Source organism: Cervus canadensis, chromosome 19 (genome assembly GCF_019320065.1).
Source record: "Cervus canadensis isolate Bull #8, Minnesota chromosome 19, ASM1932006v1, whole genome shotgun sequence".
NCBI classification, from domain to species: Eukaryota; Metazoa; Chordata; class Mammalia; order Artiodactyla; family Cervidae; genus Cervus; species Cervus canadensis.
In genome coordinates this window covers 4,863,978-4,885,085 of record NC_057404.1, presented here as the reverse complement: position 1 = coordinate 4,885,085, position 21,108 = coordinate 4,863,978, and the positions used below count along the sequence as shown (strand labels likewise).

The 21,108-nt window shown below is 38.6% G+C and overlaps 1 protein-coding gene across 3 annotated transcripts in view; it reads right to left on the bottom strand.

The window, feature by feature from the left end:
- ATP8A1 (ATPase phospholipid transporting 8A1) overlaps window positions 1–21,108 on the bottom strand; it is a 225,987-nt gene that overhangs the window by 161,444 nt on the left and 43,435 nt on the right. For 2 of the 3 annotated variants that reach the window (XM_043438424.1, XM_043438425.1), the window contains exons 6-7: window positions 8,718–8,758; window positions 3,618–3,691 (exon numbers count right to left, since the gene is read on the bottom strand). In XM_043438424.1, the coding sequence (XP_043294359.1) occupies window positions 3,618–3,691; window positions 8,718–8,758 (115 nt within the window). Of the gene's footprint in view, window positions 1–417; window positions 492–3,617; window positions 3,692–8,717; window positions 8,759–21,108 lie in introns of all 3 variants that reach the window. The other variant, XM_043438423.1, reaches the window with a different exon arrangement.

Here is a 21,108-nt window from a genome sequence, read left to right as displayed (position 1 = left end):
ATGTTTAAAATTATAAAAATTTCTCAGTAACAGTTTTTCATGTAAATCTTAACATTGTTCAGAACAGTATCCTGGAGAGGTACTAAATGAAGACTTAGTATTTAGGCAAGTTGTTAAAATGAATATATAGTAATGATGCATAGGAAATTAAAATCTACCTTTACCGGCATGCCTCATGGACTCTGACTCCTGTTGATAACAACAGGAGCTGAATTTGCCCACTCGAGGGATGAACATTATTCAACAATGTATTCATAAAAGGACTTTGAAACATCTGGGAAATATCCATCACCGAGAAGTATAAAATGTGTTTTCAAGGAAGAGACACAAAGCTCAACCATCTTTGGGTGCAAGCTGCTTTCTGGTGAAAGGTGAGGATCCACACACACACACCCTGGGCAACTCAGCGGCTCTGACCTTGAGGACAGGCTGATGAGATCTGCTGGGAGATGCTCCCCATTGGTCACTTTCACTATCTCCCCTACTGCCACCTACAGGTCCCAGTTTAAAATAATTAAAACAAAACAAAAAAAATGAATAACAGAGGGGGAAAAAAAAAACAAACAAATGGACAAAAGAGACAGAAAGTTTGAAATTATTATAGAAAAAATACATGTTAATAAAAATGTCTAATGCCAATTTTTTCAAAACTTATTTTGATCAGGTCTAAAGGCACAAGAAAATGGAGTATTTAAGAATCACTTATTTGCTTTTAGGCCCAAATTTCAATTTTTAATACAGAAACTTTTGATTTCTGAAATTTTACTCATAAGCATATCTGAGCAAACTAAATAAAGGCATGTTTTTATATAGAGAGCTACTTTATCTAACAGATTTTCCTTTCTCCAATTCCTCACTCTTGCCATCTATTGTAAATCCACTCCTATCTAAGAAGAAAAGAGATAATGGTGAAAACTACTTTTAGGCTTTTGAAAAACAAAGTATACTATACCATCTCTCCCCTACACCCATACTAAAAAAATCTTCATTAAAATATTCTGATTCCAAAACATTTCAAAGGTTAATTGCATAAACACCTTAATATATTTAATGTAAAGCTGCAAAGGCATGGATCTGGGAAGTTATAATTGTAGACTTCTGAATTATTTACCAATAAAGTTTTGGTAATGAACAGTTTGGGAGAACAAGTTTTGAATCTAGGAGAAATTTTTCAGAGAAGATATGAAATAGACATGGCAAGAATCTGTCTGAAACTGGATTAACAGCTTGGTTTATTTTACAGTATTTTATACTTTGTGAACCCATATATGTGTTTTTTGTTATATGCTAAAATTTCAGTTTCTTCATTTCAAAATGAAAATCAATGAAACACAGTAACTTTCAACCATGTTCATACTTTAATTTCAAACTGCCTCTAAGAAGATGTACTATTAGTATTAATAAATTAAAAATTTAGAAATTAGAATATTATAAACTCTTATTTTGCTTTTTGCTCACTTGCTGGTGAAAATCACTATGTCCTTATTTTGACAGTGGATAGGGTAGTATAATGAGATACTAGATTAGGAGTTAGGTATTCCAACCCTGACCCAGTCAATGGATAAAGTGAAATGACTAAAAATAAGACAAAGTCAAAATTCATCTTTCTGTTAATGGTGGCAAAAGCTTCTACCTACTTCTTGAGGCTAATGTAGGTTCACAAGATCCAAGTAATGCAAAAATATTTTGAGAAAAAAAATTTTAAAAACCAATAGAACCCCCCAGAAAGGTGGTATTTTGTCACTAGGTAGAACTATTTAGTAGCACAAGCTTTATACTTTACTTTGATTCCATTAAATAATAAAAAGCAGTGAATCAGATAATCTTTTTAAAAGTAATCATCTGAAGGAAGTTAACCACAGTAGATGTATATTAAGATACGGAAACCATTTTGATCGACCAATATTGATAGCCACCAACAAATGCTTTTAATGCTGAGAAAAGAAATCTTGTAAAAACGTCCTCAAGTTTAAGAAACACAAGCATATAGCTTATTAGGAGTTTGGATTGGATAGAGACAGATGAAAAATATTTTAAAAACTTTCAACTTAGAATTAAATATAAATTCAAGGTAGCATAGTCAATTATCTTCATATTTCTGAGCATATAAAAATGAAAATTGTACTTAATGTTTCAGCATATGATGGTTTCTATGATAAGTTATGTCTCTATAATAAGTTTAATCAGGAAAATATCAAAAGTTTCCTAAAGTGCTGGAATGCTTCACTATCCTTTTGAACTTTATTGTATGATATTCAGATGGTCCATCACTCATTACCTCTATCAAACTTCTACTGAGTACCACCAAGTGTGTCTCATTCTGCTGGTTAGCCATCCTTAAAACTTAAAAGACTATCAGCTTAAACTGAAAGCAGAATCAGGGAATATTAAGAGTCTGATCATTTAATCCATCTTCCTCACTTTGAAAGACGTGAAGTCAAGGTTTGAGACAGTAAGTTTCTGGTTCAAAAAAACCATGCCAAGACAAGACCCTGGGATTTGCTCCAAGGACAGCAAGCGTGCTGTCGGCTCATCCTCACAGGGACCATTACCAGCACCCTTCAGTTTTAGAAACGTGCCCTGATAAAGCTAGAAGCAAAGGGAACTAAAAGCAGAAAGGTTGGTTTTAAAAGCTATTAATTTTAGTCCTTCTGGAAAAAAAAAAACACCAACAGGTAAGTGGCACCAAAAGTTCCCAGCTATAAAATACAAAAAAATTACTATAGTTGCTTCAACTACCTGCAGACTTACTTCTATAAATATCTAGAAAACTCTTATTGCTCAGTTAAGTTTCCCCAATTTGTCACAAATTCAATCAGTTTAAATATTGACCTGATTAAACAGATTTTGAAAAAAGGACACTGTCCATATTTATATGTGGATTTTACAAATAAAACTGTCCAAGGAAATGATGATAAACAACCTCTAAAATAGTAAAAACATTTTTCTTAATTTATATTAGGACTAGCTTTACAGTTTTTAAGCCTAAAGCCATTTGAAAGTCACATTCTTTAAAGGGTTACAGTGCCATATGACCAATTTATGACTATCTTAAATACGAGCAAAACAAAAACTATCTAAATTCAGTAAGAAAGAACTTAGAAGAAAGAAAAAAGTGTTTTAATTTTTGTTGGAAGAGTATACTATTTCAAAAGACAAGATGACAAAAAAACCTCATTTATCCATTTTCTTGTACCAACGCACCACAAAGATCAAGAAACTTTGGAGGGATACATGAATGCATCATAAAGGAATTTATCATGAATAAAGATTGCAAGATAAATCAATAGTACCCAATCCATGTATTATATAAAATAAGTGATAGGAAATCTTACAAGAGTTAGTAGTCACAAACAGATCTGAGCACATTCAGAGGGAGCGTAGACTCTTAACTGTAATTATAATTTCTGAATTTTAAAGCATAGTACCGATCACTTATTCTATATGGCAAACATGAAAGAGTCCTTTAAGCCCAATCAATCTTTTTAATGTTTAGTTCAAAATCATTAGAGAGGTTTAAAATTCTTCGTTTATTCTTTATTTCCTTGGAGAAATCACAAGGTCAATGCAGGGTAGAGAAACCATCCTCTACACTGAGCATCAGTAGGTGTCTCTACCTTGATGAGAGAAGTACTGTGTCAGCAGGTATATACTCTTTGCCTTTTATTATAACTATATCTCCAACATTTACCTGAAAGAAAACTGGGAATTGGTTAATTATCTGCATTGAAAATAGTTACAAATACACAACCCATTGTATTTACGCAGAGAATACAGTAAAAAATGCTTATTGGCAAACAAGAACCACTTATCTTCACAAAATGGCATAAAATTATCTAGAAGTGAGGCCAAGGAGGGAACAATCCTTTAAAACGAAAAAACAAATAAGGAATCTGTATTGTACCACCTAAGTAACATAGCTTAATAAAAATCAATTTCATCCACTCTGGTCACTTAATTGACATCTCATCTTCTCATCATTCTCTCCCTATGACATAAAAATAAAAAGGAGGAATTTTCCAGATGAAATCATACCCTGTTTAAGGGAATTTTAATACAACTGGAAAAACTATGTATGTATATATCACTACTCCTCAGATGAATCCTAGTTAAAATTCATAATTTAGAGAGGGAAAAAAAAGAGTTTTAGATTCTCAGTTATTCCCCAAGATCACAGAGGAAGAGCTTAGACTCAAACCCACATTGAGCTGTCTGCAAAGTCTGATTTTGCATAAGCAAATATAATGAAATGATCACTGCATTTTAAATTAAAAAAGAAAAACCAGTTTAAGTCTCTCTCTTATTTTACTACCTGTTAGCATTAGTGTGAGCACCATCTGAAGACAAATTAAAGATATACTGTGTCCGGAAACTTAGAAGGAATTTAAAGAGCTTTTAATGTCACAGAGCTTTTGGCAAACAGTAACTCCAACTAAGTAGCAACTTGGTGTGCTGGCCAAGTTGAGCAAATTACACTGATAGCCACGAAATTAGACCTCACTCTTAGCAGCCAAAAAAATCTAAAAGTTTTACTATTTAATCAAGAGAAGAAAAGCCCTTTTTCTTGTGGGGGGCAGTGTTAAAGCCTTTTTGTTCTATCCCCTCTCTACTTTTCCTTGAACCCCAAAATAATACTTTTCTGCACGGGCTGGGGCGGGGGGCGGGTGGTGGTGGTGTGGGGAAGAGATGGATGTCCTCAGTGGGAATCACAGTAAGAGACAGCCCACTGTGGTCTAGTTATATACCGCGGGAGAGACCAGTTAGGGAAGTTGGAGGAGACCTTCTCATTTATGGTATGTATGCTGGTTATCTAGGTAGGGAAACTGAATACCTTGATTCAAAAGAGATTTGTTTCAAATGAAATCTGGACTCTGTGAGATTGACAAACTGTCAGGGACCTTGGAATCAAACACCCCCTTCCTTAAAAAAAAGGGGAAACTGGGAAAACAAAAAATAGCAAGTATAGGTGTGTACTGATCCTTAAAGTAATGCGTTTTAACAATGCTCTGATAGCACTCACTAAAAGCAAGATAAACAGAACAAATTTCTCCATAGTCAGAGCACCAGGAGAGAACTCTATACAGGTAACCATTTAACTGCTGCTTAATCATCTCCTGTGTGTTAACATTTGCTCTTCAATCAGACTATATTCTTCATAAAGTCAGGATCACGTCTGTCTGTGCTACAGTGTTAGGAATCTTCATTAGTCTGTTAGACTCTAACAAATTGCACTGTTTTCCAAAATCTTCATTCATTGTAAGACCAATGAAAGGCTTATAGTTAGAAAACTGAAAACTAGAAGATAATAACAGCATCTTACAAGGTCTAACATGGTTACCCCAAAGGCTTGGGAAGACCAAGGGCTCAGAGACTGCTAAGGCTGTCCTCACTGCACTGAGAAGGGATTACTCCCGCCTTCTCACTTTCTCAAACACCTCTTTCTTATTGGGTTCCAAGCCTCTAGTGTGCCATTCATTTCTGTTTTCAGTCGGGTATGTGCATAGAAATAGACAGAACAGAAAGTCAAGATGCCAAAAATTCTTTGACCACGTTGTTCTAATCAAAGTTATCATGACAAAACAGTTTTAGTCCCCAAAATACTTAAGTTTAAAAAAGTACTTAGGGCTTCTGGCCACTACCTTGAGCCTTCTCATGTCATTAACATTAGAGATTGTAATTGTGGATTATGAAAAACGTTATCAGAGTATAATAGACTGAAGATCTGATTGCTCAATTGCAGACTCCAGCATATTTATGTTTTTACGAAGGAATTTCTGAAGATATGAATTCTCAATCCAAAGAACTAGATTGCATGGTGGAAACTTCAGGCATTAAAGCAGCTGAATAGAGTGACTTTTACAGGGGCATACGGCCTACTATTCCATGCTTTTCTTTAAAGCCTAAAAAATATGTTGATTCTAAGATTCTTCACCTAATTTTTCTGCCTGCTACTAACTCAAAAACATGTGAACAGTCTCAACTGCATCTTAACCTTAAGAGCGGATCTCCGTGGTAAGAGTAAAGAAGACAGCTGTTGACTTTCAAGAGTGGGGATTCAACGCCTTTCTCAGGCCTTTGTGATTGTAATATTTTCTTAGAAAACCAAATACTGGCAATTTAACCTTGTGCAACAAAGAAAAGGCTTCCAAACAAAAACTGGAGGGATAAACTGCGAGTGTTTGAGAGCTGAAGTTTGCCCATCTATGAATGACAGGGTGGACACTGTGCAAATTTGTAGGTCCTCCGAGAAACATTAAAAAGCGACCGCAGCAGCCACACACTCAGAGAGGCCAAGAAAGAAAGAACCCTGAACCTAAAGCCCATTTGCACTAAAGTTTATCATCTTACGCTGGCAAATGGATCAGACTCTTGGTTTTGCTTTATTGATTTCATTTTTAATTGCGCAAAATATCACATAAGCTAAAGAAAAGACTTGCCTACAGTCTGGCTAACACAACAGCCAGGCTGTTTTCACACCAGTTCACTTAGTGTTCAATGAATCATTTCTACGTCACCAGCATCTTGGTGTACACCATCCCATTCTTTTCGCCTCTGATTATTCTATGACACAGTGACTCTATTGTGAGCTTACTGCTTAGCACATATATTCAGTAAGTATTTGTTGAGTGATGCTATAAAATTTTTCTGTGAGTTGCCACAACATTTGAAATTACAGCTTTTACTTGTCACAAAATATACCAGAGTATAGAATGTCATTTATTTATAAAATGCTTTCACTATTTCTGGATATCCATATATTATTAACTTTTTGCTATTATAAATAACGTTAAATGATAATATTTTCTTGGGATAAATTCCCAGAAATCTTTTTTTTTTTTTTTGTGGTTGTCAATATGAAGACCTAAATTGCTAAATATACAATACTATGTGAATAAAAGACTTTATAAAAGTTTCAAGGTTTTCTTTACAGCAGTCGTATATATATTTCAAGTTTATCTGTAAGCATCCCACATGCCACTAGGAATGAGATCTTTTTTCATTGTATTTTTCTCAATTGTTATTGCTGAAGAAAGTCATGTCAACTTCTGAATATTTATATTGGATTCATCACTGAGCCAACTTTTATTAACTCTAATTAGCTAACTGTCTGCTTCCAGTATTAAGTAACATCAGTGCATTTTGGCTGGATGACTTTCTGCAGCATGTTAGATTCTACCCCTCTGTTTCTCAAAGTGGGATATCTAGGGAAGGTGTGGCACCGAACTCCAAGACAACTGAGAATGCTATCAATCATGGGCTGGTAAATTAATTTTCTTTACTGTGAAAAATTGGAAAAGTTAAAGCAATCTACTCAGTCTTGGAATAATGACTGCCCAATAGGAAAATAGAACATTAAAATGAATTAAAATTAATTTTAGGGTGAGGTAGTGGATGGTTATCTCCCGACTTTACAACTAATTTATTTTCTAAGCAAGCACTCGAGGTAAGAAGAAATTGTTATCAATTCCTTTGTATATGCATTTATGTTAATTACCCTGACAATCCTAGTAAATGAAATATATTTATAATAAAAATCAATTTATTGTAGTTGACTACATCCTACTTGTCTTCTCTCTAGTGTTTAAATCCACAAGTACTATATAAGAGCAAAAGGGAAACTTCTTTTGAAACAGTAAACTGAACTTTTTGTTTTTTCTATCTTGTGCCTCTGAAAAAGAGGTAACTGATACAGAAATAAGGAAAGGAAGAGTATTTTCCTCTTTGTTACTTTCATGTCAAAAACCAAAGAGAGGGAGAGTAATGACTTTTCAAATATCCAGAAAAGGAGATGTCAATCTTTATTCTGGCCACCGATTTAAAATCAAAATGCAGTTAGTTCAGAGGGATTCCTGTTACCTGGGAGGATACAGCTGACTGCGAATGTCCCAGGGCAGAATCAAGGGCGTGGCCTTTAACTTGGAAATGCAACTGTCTGTGTAGGTGTCCTTACACATCTGTTGTCCTAGCAATATCAGAAAACAAGGTCCCGGGGTGGAGTGGCCTTGCTCCAAAAAGTCTCTTACAAAGTTAGGGAGGTTATTCACTTGTGGATGACTGGAGGTTAAATGGTCTTCCAGAACTAAAGGAGAACTAACAATCATAGCTTACCTTTTGAAACTGGGGTCTGAAAAGCATATGAACATTTGGATAACACTTGCTAAATTGTGACTCAACTCATTAACTGTCGTGTTAGAGGTCCTATGAGCAAATTAACTTCTTGATGTTATGGAACTGATTTTCAGCTAGTCAGAAGATGATATTTAGTTAGTAAGACTCTTAAGAAAAAAATGAATTAGCAATGTATAAATGTGATTAGTCACAATAAATGAATTTGTAGTAAGATATACAAATGTGAACTATCAGAATGTAATTTTTGTTTTACTTGGACAGTAGATGATTAAAGCAAAAAAAAACTACAACACAAAACAGTCCATGGTTAAATGAAATCTATAAAAACAGTACTCAAAATATACTATGAAAGAAACAAAAAGTTCTAAATATAACTTTAAGATACTAGTCTTTCTAATATATTGCAGAATTATTAAATGGAAATGACTAACTGAAGAAGATTCCATGTATGATTACATTACTTACTAAACAGCTTTCACATCAGTGGAATCCTTGACATTTGCTTATATCACACACAAAAATTACATCTACTAGAGTACACCTCTATGCATGTCTTCTCCTGTAACAAAATAAAAATCAATGCATACCTTTTCCCAGTGCACAATTTCCCAAGCACCATTTCTCAAAACTGGAAAGAGAAAAGGTGATAGTTTTAAGAACATTTTTATTACTCATCAAAAGCCTACCTCTGATGAAATGATCATTTTTAAATGAATAGCTTCAAATAAATGAACTGGTAACAATTTTTACAGGTTTAAAAACTAATTGTAACAGCAAAGATACATAAAATTATGCGAAGAAACAACCAATGTACACTTTATATCTCACAGTAAAATATTACTAACAAGCTAGTCTTTTGCCAAGGGCTTTCTTTAGCACACAAGAGAATTATAGGGCTTGACTGGAGGAGAAAGCCACAAAAATGCTTGAAAAAGGGAGTGACAAGCTTAAAAAATTTCAGAAGCCAGAACAGTAGCAATGCTAAAAAAAGAAAAAGAGGTTTACAAGCATAGAAGGAATGGATTTCAAACTGGGTAGTAAAAATTTAATACATAAACCAGTAGATTAAAAAAAAACACTGTACTTTTAGCTTTAAAATAATGGAAAATAGCAAATATTTGTATATCTGGTTTACTGAGAAGAAACAAAAGAGGGCTACAATTAAATTATGAATGAGGGGCTGAAATTTCTCAGAGTTTTATTACTGGTTTGCAACAGTAAAGTTATTTGGTTTATTTTCCTTTTATTCCTACAATGCATCTGTGGCAGAATACTGAACATGCCCACAGACACTAACAGATAAAACAGAAGAGAGAATAAAGTGAAGTAGATGGCACAGCATGGAGTTAAGAAAAAGAGTAAGTCAAGGTCAGTCAACAAATTATCCTTACAGTAAATTCCATGAAGGCAAAGCTAACATTTGCTTTGTTTAATACAATATTCTCTGGAAACAGTACAGTGCTAAGTAGCTGGTGGGTAAATATTTGCAAGATGAATAACTTAAAGGCATGAAAACATTAGATTCAGTTTCTTTTGATGTTAGAAGAGATGAAGGCTGAACCTTCTTAAGTAAATCACAATGATAATCTCTAAAATGTGCAATAGCAAACCTAACACTAATTACATACTCACAGGTCTGAAAACCAGTGCTATAATATAAAATATTCTAATCTAAATATAATCTTTTAGTGTTTCAAAATTTCCTGAACCCAGGGACTATGTCTTATTCATTTCTTTATCTCTAGCACTTCGCAGCATTCCTGTCACGTAAGACTCTCCAGTGCGAAACAGATAAGTGCAAGGAGGAGTATCTTACAGTGAATTTTGGTGAATCAACTTCATGAATTTAAATAATTCCAAGATGAAGAGCTAACACTAAAGAATTTCCAGTAACTATATGAATGTTTAAGTTTCAGTTTATAGTTGGGGGTGAAGGATCTGAGCCCCAGCATTTAAAACTGACCCCTATGCCCAAAAGCATGAGACTAATGCCTACAGAATTCATCCACACTGGGGGCGCTAGTGGTAAAGAACCCTTCTGCCAACGCAGGAGACGTAAGGGACACAGGTTTGATCCCTGGGTCAGGTAGATCCCCTGGAGGCGGGAACGGAAACCCACTCCAGTATTCTTGCCTGGAGAATCCCATGGACAGAGAAAACGGCGGGCTACAGTTCATAGGGTCGCAAAGAGTTGGACACGACTGAGATGACTTAGCACTGTTCCACCAGTAAAACTGCCCCTGGAGCACAAGCGTTTCAGAGCACAACGCTTAAGAGTAAAAAGTCCTGGGTTTAGACGCCGTCTCCATCAGTGCCAAGCAATATCTTCCTCAAAATTCGCTGTTACAAAGAGTAAACAAATGAGAGCATTTTGCCCTTAATCACAGTGGCTACAATATTAAGTACTCAACAAGGAACACTGGAAAAGTGCTGTTCAAAAGTACATGACTGAATGATGGGGCAAAAATCTGCACAGATTTAAATTAGAAAAAAAAAAATCCTGTTCAATAGGACTATTGTCATTGATTTTCTTCTAATCCCATCTCATATAAGTAAACATTCTCCCACTGCAGTACCCCATTGTTTAAAAATCAGTGTCCAGTATTTTTAAAATGAAGAGGTTTGACATGAAAAGGAAGACTTCAGGCTCATCTAGAAGCCTGGTCACGTCCTGCACTGTGACCTGCGGCTGGGACAGCAGGGGTCACCACTTGGGATGAGGCTCACCGCCCCATCACCACGCTTGTTTCTGGTTTCCCACTGCTGGACATACAGCCGACTTCCCTTATTTAGGAGACCTGCCCGGCTCACACACGTGAGGTGTTTCTATCCTTCACTGAGGTGTAACTTATAACCAGCTATATAGACCTTAACATGTTCTGTCCAATGAGTTTAAAAAAAATGTAAACATCTGTGAATCCGCTGCTCAGAATGAGATACAGAACTCCAGAAAGACTCCTGTACCCCTTTACCATCCATCCATCCTCCCATCCCGAGGCAAATATAAATTATTCACCATAAGTGAGTTTTGCATCTCACATGCAATGAATTACACAATATTTTTGTACTGAAGTTTCAAACAGTGTATCTGAGATTCTGTTTAAAAAAGTTTATTTCCACCATTAAATTGACATGGTACTATGGGGGACTGATTTTTGGATTCTGTATTTATGCCACTGATCAATTTACACATTTTTCATACCAATATATACCACGCCTTGATCACTGTAACTCTACAGTAAGTCCTGAATTTAGGGAGTCTTCCCACATTGCTCTTTTCCAATATTGTTGGGCTATTTTGAATTCTTTGCATTTCCAAGTAAATTTTAAAACTGAATTGTCAATTCTAAAAAAAAAAAAAATTCTAAACCGTCTTAGGATTTTGATTTGGGGCTCAAGGTTTTCAATTCATGGGAAGTCCAGACAAGCTATACCTTTCTATTAATTTATGTTCTCATAAATTTTTTCCAATATGCTTTTGTAGTTTACAGTGCATAGGTCTTTTATTAGACCTACTTCTTGATATTTGATGACTTTTTTCCTTATACTGTACGTTGTATTTTTTTTACTACATTTTCCAATTAGTCATTGGTGGTACACAGAAATGCCTTAAACTTTCATACAATGACCCTGTCACCATTAATTTTGTTGAATTCACTTATTAGTTCTGGTAGGATTTTTTTCTGTTTGTTTTGTAGCAATATTTTCTAAGAAAATTAATTTCAGTTTGTTAATAATGCTGTATTATGATTTTTTGGCAGTTTTATTGTCCTCATATGCCTCATTGTTCATTTTTATTGTTCATATTTATTGTTCAATCTTATTTTTAAACTTCTGCTCTTATGAGGAAAAAAAAAAAAAATTTCTCTTTCCCCAGACTCCAAGATCTGTGACTCGAGAATCTTCTCTTTCCACTCACGCTGTATTGCCAGTGTGTCCACGCAGCAACACAAAGGTGCCCAGTCAACACTCACTGGGTGGAAAGTGGATGCACTGATGCTCATATGTGTTCATATAAAGCCACAGTAGCAGATTTACTGAAGATAAAGCCCTGCTCCCTAGTAGGTGTCCTATTAAAAGTATACACACAAAGTTTAAAAAACGGCTGCAGAGGAAAAACCTTGGCATCTCCTCGAAAGGCTCAGCACAGAGCTGTCATGAGACACAGGAATTTCACACCTAAGTGTGTGTCCAAGAGAACTGAGACACATTCACACAAGGACCTGTGCACAACTGTTTACCCCATCACTGTTCATAACTAGAAAGCGGGAACAACCCAAATGTCCATCCACCAATGGACGGTTAAACAATAGGGGTATATCCCCAAAATGGAACATTACTCAGTCATATAAAAGGAATGACGTGCTGACACATGTGACAACTGGATGACTCCTGAAGATAAGCCAGACGCAAAAGGCTACACATCGAGTGGTCCCCTTTATGCAAAATGCCCAGAGTAGAGAAATCCATAGAGACAGAAAAAGTAGATTAGTGGTTGTCAGGGGCTCATGGAAGAGGGCAGTGGGGACTGACTGCTTATATGTCTGGGGTTTCTTTTAGAGGTGATGAAAATATTCTGGAATCAGATAGTGGTGATGGATGCATAATGCTGTGAATATACTAAAAAATGCTGAACTGTACACTTGAAAATAATGAATTTTACAGTATATGAACTATAACTCAATAACAAACAGCTACATAAAATGATGCCAATGAACTATTTAAACATTTGCTTAAAATAACCTTCTCAGCTTCAGAAGTTCCTAAAATGATCCCAATGTGAACAGCTGAAAAAGGTTATGCAACCAGTAGATGCACTAACGTTCCTGTGTGTTTGGGATACGAACATCCTCTGATGTCAGCTTTGTGCCACCCCCTCCAGCTCTGTAACTTAACCAACCCTCCTTGAAATGCTGCCACTTGGAAGAGGTTTGTCCGTTCACATCCAAAAATAGCTCTGAACCACTCCCCTGGGTTCCCCTTACAGGCTGGAAGGGTCACAACAGGCTCACCAAGCCCAGCAGACCACGCCAGGGAGTCTGCTCCACCAGGGAGGTGAGAAGCGTGGCTACTTTCATGGAAACATGGAAAACCATCTGAATCTGCATCAGTTCCTCATCCTCCCCAAATACTCATCCCCTTCAACCTGGCTTGGACGGTTTCTCCAGGCACATTCGAACCCACCTACACCCTCGACCCCCCACCTGACCCTTCTGCAGCACCCCCCTCTATAAGCCAGCCAGTCCTGCCATCTCATGGGGAATGCCCGCCTCCACCAGAACAGTGCATCCACCTGCCCTCTTCTCTCCTCCTCTCCGTCCAAATGTCTCCTCTCTCTTCATCACTGGAGACACACAGGAAAATATGTCTTACTACAGAAACTGGCACGCCTAAGAAACTTTTAAATACATACTCAGCCAATGATGTTTTCTACCAAACTACAGAATCAACATATTACTCTCCAAGCCAACTGGAGTTACATAAAACAAAAAGCTGACCTCTCCTCATCTCATGCCACTTTCTCAAGGCAAGGAATGCTAGCTGATGCATCCTCAAGTACTTTCCTCTAGACAAGCACAGACATATGCATGTTTATTTTCTTTCTTTTCAGAAAAGGTATTTCTCTGCAACCTGGTTTTCCACTTAACATCCACTTTGAGAACAAACCATGAGACAGTCTATTTTGTGAAAAATAATCCCTTGTATCTTTGCATCTATTACACATGGAGAGATAATTTGAACAGACTCAAGACTCCACAGGGTACCTTTGAGAAAAGTTTTAATCAAACTATAGGATGTGGTAGAGCTGGAAAAAGATTGGTAGCTTAAAAGCCCAGGCAAGCATCAGGAGCCTAAGAAACTTCTAGGGCCCAGCCCTCCAGGGTTTTTTCTCATTCACCAAAGGATATGGATTTTGAACCTCTACCATATGCAGGATCAATCTTAACTTCAGGGAAGCCTGGGAAAATGCTTCCAGGGGATCTTTTATACCCCTCATCAATTAGACAAGTCAGATTATGTTCCAGGTTAAACCAGGTTAAGTTACAACTCAGTTAAGCTACCACTCTATATACATCCTTTAACCCAGCAGAGAAGCAAGTTTTGGGTGCTCCAGGGAGTTTCAAACCCTACAAAGCGCCTTATCATTCACCAATTAGTCCATCCTGTCCTCTTGGCAAAGGTTCAGCATCACAATTCCAGGTGTCCCTGAGATCAGCATAGAGCTATTTCAGCCCAGCTGTGAAACAGCTCTTTTACATAACGACTATATCATAGTGTGTTCAACTATCCTCCTCTCAATGGAAACTCTGATTTCTGCTTTTTATGCCACCTCAAACAACCCTGAAATATATTTACATGATTGTATCCTATAGGAGACGATTCCCAAAGGAGCACTGCTGGCTCTAGGGTATTTATGTTTGTACTTTTATCAGATACAACCAGATTCATTCCTACTGCTATCCATACCATCATTAGCAATATATAAAGTTCCACTGACAATAAACTTAGACAAGCACAAATTGTTATCAGTCATTTGAATTTTGTCAATCTGATGAGCATTTGGTATTTATTCTGAAAGTTACAGTGGACTGGATTAATCCAAGTGTAAATTACCTTAATGTCCTACACTGACTTAGAATTCTAACTAGGTAGAGAAACATATCTTTGGATGTAGTACAGAACCTGGATACTCAACAAGTGGTCCAGAGACCTACCTCATCAGCATCACCTGGAGGCTTTTTAGACCCTGGGATGTTTCTACTCTTTCTATATTTTACCCCCAATTTCATTTGTTCTTGCATATAAAACTGGAACACAGAAATAAAGGCTGGATGCACAGTTTCTTCAAACTTGAGGCTAGACCCATTTTAGGATATAGAGAACAACAGAGAATTCTGGTGAAGTTAAAAATCAGCTCACAACATAGAAAAGGTTTCTGTACAATTTAAGGCTTGAGTACTGGCTGAGTACAAACGTCACAATTCATTACTGTCTTCACTTCTGAACTGGTTCCTAAAAGCCAACCACGGAACAATGAAAATAAACCGTATCACATGTATAGGCTGGTGACCGAAACGGCAGCCTGGTTATTTTTAATCACTGACCTCCTCTGACCCAGCTCTATAGCCAGGTTTAGAGGAAGCAAGAAGTGACGCTGGGTCCTCCGCTGAGCTTTCAGCGTTCCTAAGCCCAAAGCAAACTTACTCCATAACCCGAGAGAAGGTGAGCCGTGCAGGAGATGACCAGTGATGCCTGGTGAAGGGGACCGCGAACAAGCTAGGACAGAAACATGCCAACGGTCTGTCTCATGATGCTGCAACAACTCTCTCTTTTAAACGCAAACCTCTTCCCCCGCTCAGCAGTTCCCCAAACACACCTGCTGTAATTTCCACACGGGCTAATAAGTCTGACAATATGCATGGCGGAGCTCAGACTTTAAACAAACACCTCAAATGTCACCTGTTTTTACTGAGCAGGGTGCTACCTGACAGCTTTTGTCAGGTAATGGGCTGTCGTTTTTGAAATGAAAACAGTCTGTTATGGTCCCTTGGGAATTCCGTAATCCAGGGCTCTGGAGAAACTGTCAGTATTTCAGGACTTGATCAACATGCCATGCAGATACAGGAACTGGCTCACCTAGCTGGTGAGAGAAGCCGTTACCGCGGCCGTCTAACTGGTCTACCGCAGGACTGTTAGCGCAAGCGTCACTGAGGCCTTGTGGGGTGCCTGCTATTCCTGGGCAGCCAAGCCCCTTCCTGGAGCAGGTGACAAAAGGCAAGTTACCCAGGGACACTGGGTATTACCACCATCAAAGAACGCAGAGAAACCACAGCAAAGGCAGCATGCTGCAACTCCTCAGCGGGAGCTACCACTGAAGAGGGGCTTTAATGCGCTGAGAAGGGTCAGAGTGCTGCTGAGCATGTGGTTTTGAACGGGGCAGAGAAGGAAAACCAACACACACACACTAAAGCAGCAATTCATTCACTACGCAGACCCTTGCTTACAAAGATAACTTGAGGGCAAAAACCTCTTGTGGCACAAACTGGCAAATGCACAAAAGTCTCCTGCATAGACTTGCCTGGAAAGGTCAAAATAAGCAACAACGTGCTTGGGGTGTACGGACAAAAAAGACAAAGGGAGCTTCTTGAGTTTCCACTCTTGTCTGTATTCTTTTTAGAGATTTTCAACTAATTGGTATTACTTTTGTCAACTTGCTTATAGATAAGGAAAAAGTGGAAACAGTGGCAGATTTTATTTTCTTGGGCTCCAAAATCACTGCAGAGGGTGACTGCAGTCATTAAATTAAAAGACACTTGCCCTTTGGAAGAAAAGCTATGAGAAACCTAGACGGCATATTAAAAAGCAAAGATACCACTTTGCTGACAAAAGTCTGTATAGTCAAAGCTATGGTTTTTCCAGTGGTCGTGTATGGATGTGAGAGTTGGACCATAAAGAAGGCTGAGTGCCAAAGAACTGATGCTTTCAAACTGTGGTGCTGGAGAAGACTCTTGAGACTCCCTTGGACGGTAACGAGATCAAACCAGTCCATCCTAAAGGAAATCAACCCTGAATATTCATTGGAAGGACTGATGCTGAAGTCGAAGCTCTAGTACTTTGGCCACCTGATGTGAAGAACTGACTCACTGGAACCTCCTTTGCTCAAAATGTTTTCCCCAATCCTGCCTAGAGTCATGAATCATTTGCATTTTCCTTCACATAACTGAGAAATTCCTTGAAAGAAAAATCTCCTTTCACTGCTTTGCCAGTCATTCATTCCACCCTTCCCTGTAGCCAAGCTTCGGTTCTCGCAGACTCCCCAGTTACGCTCCAGTTTAGAACTAGAACTCCAGTTAAGAACTGTGACTTTTTATTTCTTTAACTCAAGTATCTCTGACTTACAACACTGCATTAGTTTCAGGTGCAAGTACAGTGATTCAGTTTTTTTTTTTTTTGCAGATTATATTTCATTCTATGTTACTATAACATATTGACTGTAATTCCCTGTGCTACACAGTAAATTCTTGTTGTTTATCGATCTTAGGACTTCTCAAATGCTCGTTTTAGTGGGTATCACTGCTCCAGTCCTCTATTAATTCAGCAGCACTTGGTGTTTGATGGGGCTTCCCCTCCTGTGGCAGGTCCAGCTGGACCCATCCACTGTGTATTCCCCTTTGACTTCTCATCAACACCGCCGTATTCCTCTTCCCTATTAGTTAAAAGTCAGTCTCCTTTTGAGTCTCATCCCCACCCCACCCCATGGAGCTGTCACCATCTTTGTTCAAAAGTACAACTGGGAACCCAGCCATCCCTTTCAGGAATTCTCTTTAGGTTCTTCACTCTGGTTTTCAAAAGCCTCCAAATTATGATCCTATCTTGTCTTCCCATCCCTGTCCCCACTGCTCCTTGTCACGTATCCTATGCTGTAGTCAAGAGATTCCATTCAGCCCTGCCCACTGCCACTTCCCTGCATTCTGCCTCCAAGACGCACTATGTCATTTTGTATAAGGGACTTGAGCATTGGATTTGGTGTCCACGGGGGTCCTGGAACCAATCCCCAATGGATACTGAAGGACAACTATATTTGCTATTCCCAGAATAGACCTCAGGCCTCCCCATTTTCTCCTGGATCACCCCTGCAACCATCCCAACAGCTCTGCTTACTGAAAGGCCACTTGTCTTTATGAACCTTGCATGTGACATTTCTAAATCTCCACCTCTTTCATTTGGCCTTTATGAGCTTTTCTATCTTGTATTGTAGTATCAGGGAGCATCTTATCTTCCCTACCAGATTCTAATTTCCTGCAGGGCAGGCACAAAGCCTGGTTTCTTTCTGCACTTTCTGCACTGGGTCTCACACAAGGGAGATGTTCAGTGAGACTTACTGACGTGAAATAATAAATGTTCTAACCTGGAGTCACACCTGTTTTTCTCCTTTCACTTTATCTATGGCCCTAAATTTCCTCAGTGGGTTTTTTGTTTCTTGGTGTGCAACTTTTATTTCTGGGACAAATGAAAGCCAATCTAGGGCTGTACTTCCCCCCAAATAAATACATCCTTTTCAACCAGAACTTCTGCTGAAAATACCTAACAAGTTCAATTTATAAAATCCTAAGATGTTTACATTTTAATCTGAAGATATTAATAATCTTAGAGGTATCTGAAAACATTCTTTGGAAAATAGTGCTCAAGTTTTAAGTCCGAATTTTAAGCTCATGGAAACAATATCATCTGTGAACTATTTATAGGTAGCTTATGTACACATGGGTGAGACATGCAGATGCCTCCAGCGGGACAAAAAAGCCAGGAAAATGGTGCTATTTTAAACCCCTCAGCACGAAGTGGAACTCAACCAGATGGATTTAGCCCTGGTAGTAGGTCACCACAGCCTTAACAACCTAAAACAAAATCAACCCACACCAACTCAATGTATTTTTCATAAAGGACTTTAAAGATGAAATGGCTTCCAGGAGGAAATAAGCAGCTATGTGCCCTGCAGGGACGTAGCCTGCTAGGGTTATCAGCTGCCACCTGCTCAGCTCCACTTCTGAAGAGGCAGATGTGGCTCCGGGGAAGGATGAAGCAGCTGGAGATGAGATCTATTATTTTTAGCTGTGCGCCTAGTGAAAAGGAAATTCCTGTTGTCTTTTTCTCCATTAAATTAAAATAAAGCAAAACTGCTTTATTAAAGATTTATTCTAATCCAACAGCTACTAATACCTACTAATAAAATGAGGTCTGAAGACAGACTGACGGTAGTAATGGTGACCCTGATTCAACAGCAGCGTCCAACCAGGTGACTGACAGGCTGACGCCAGACGTCACCGGCGTCTCCCAGACAGTCTCGCCTGCAGAATGTATGCACACCATCCTTCAGGGAAGATGTCCAAACCTGGGATTTTAAAAAAGCAAATCTACTTCCTTAAGAGGCTTATTTCATTTTAATTTTTTAGATCTCCATCCCTTCCTCTTTATTGTGATTTTATGGGAAACTGTCATTCCACCTGAAATACCGACATGCCAGCTATAGTCATTTCCCACAAAAAATAAAAGCATATGTTTACAGTTTAAAAAAAAAGAGAACTGGCTCAACCACCAGAGCAAATTCATATGGGGACTGGTTTCAATATACATATTATGATGATAATTACAAAAGTATCATTTACAAATTTCTGCAGCACTAAGTTTGGCCAAGAAAATCCAATTAAGGATCTACAATGAGAGACTGGCTCCCAAGTGTACGTAAACACAAGGAATAGGGTACATCAAGTACTGTGAGTTCAATACCGAGGAAGAAATCAGAGAAAACAAAGGTTAGTGTAGATGTCAGGGAAACCGGCCATCCTGAATACGGCAGTGCTCTGGGGCCTTGGGCAATGGAAGGGATAAGTGGAAACAGTCCTGTGTTCACAGGAGGCTGAGCAGAGTAAAATAATGACATAATGACTTCAACAGACCAAGTGAAGAGACAGCAAGAACTTCCACCAGAGCAGTTTTTCATCAGTGCCTGCAAAACAGCCTGGGAGACAGTGTTTTGAAAATACAGCTTTCCACTTTGCTCACAGCCAAAATAATGAATTTTCAAGGAGGCTCCCTTCATTCCCAGTCTCTTCTTGCTTCTTTATCCGTACTGAAGTATCTAAAGAGAGAGCGGTTCCTTCACTCACACAAAGCCCCTGCTAAGGAGGGGCCCCTGGGCTGGAGACGTGGGGACACAAAGGTGAAGAAGACCTGCCCTCTGCAGAATCCAGAATTTAACCCCTGCTTGAGTCCATCCTGAAGGAGATCAGTCCTGGGTGTTCATTGGAAGGACTGATGCTGAAGCTGAAACTCCAATACTTTGGCCACCTCATGCGAAGAGTTGACTCATTGGGAAAGACCCTGATGCAGGGAGGGATTGGGGGGCAGGAGGAGAAGGGGACGACAGAGGATGAGATGGCTGGATGGCATCACCGACTCGATGGGCATGAGTTTGAGTAAACTCCGGGAGTTGGTGATGGACAGGGAGGCCTGGCGTGCTGCAATTCATGGGGTCGCAAAGAGTCGGACACGACTGAGTGACTGAACTGAACTGAGTTCATTCACTACTGAAAATGAGGCATCAGACAGGTACCAGTCCAGTTAAATGGCTGAAAATGTTGTAAGTGAAATCATGGGTTTGTGTTTCTGAAGTCACTAGGGAATAGTCAGAGGGAAACAGTCACCTCTGTTGCCTCAATGCAAAACAAGGAGAGAAAATATTCATTTTGCTAGGAATATATATAAAGATTAATATTCGAATCTGAGGGAAAGATGTCCTCTTATGCATTACATGGTCTTGGTAAACACTGAGAAAATGAAATTTAAGTTAAATACTTCAAATGTCTGTCAAAAATTATCTCCCTTCCTACTCCTACATCCATTCCCGCCTTTCAACTCAGGAACCCAAATCGAATTTCAGTCTGGCCTAACAACAGACGGCTTTCATATAGAGTAATTTGAGTCCTCTGGCAGCAAGTGGTGTCCCACTCAGACATTTCTGTTAACTTTGATCAACTGCAAAGTCAAAGACGACCAATATTCAAACTGGGCAAAGGGAAAAAAAGGATACGGTTCTCTTAGAAAATATTCAAGTGTCAAATTAAAGACCATAATTTCTTGGATATGGGCTTTCCAAGTAGTCTGCTGACTTAAAATGGTTTTTATATGTAAGCCCTGAGTACATGCTAAGTCACTTCAGCCGTGTCTGACTCTTTGCAATCCCATGGACTGTAGCCTGCGAGGCTCCTCTGTCCATTCTCCAGGCAAGAATACTGGAGTGGGTTGCCAGGCCCTACTCCAAGGGAATCTTCCTGACCCAGGGATCAAACCCACGTCTCTTATGTCTCCTGCATTGCAGGCAGGTTCTTTACCACTAGCATCGCCTGGGAAGCCCGTATGTAAGCCTTAATATTTTCTTTCTGACATGAAGAGGCTACTCTAGAAGCCTTTCCTCTCACT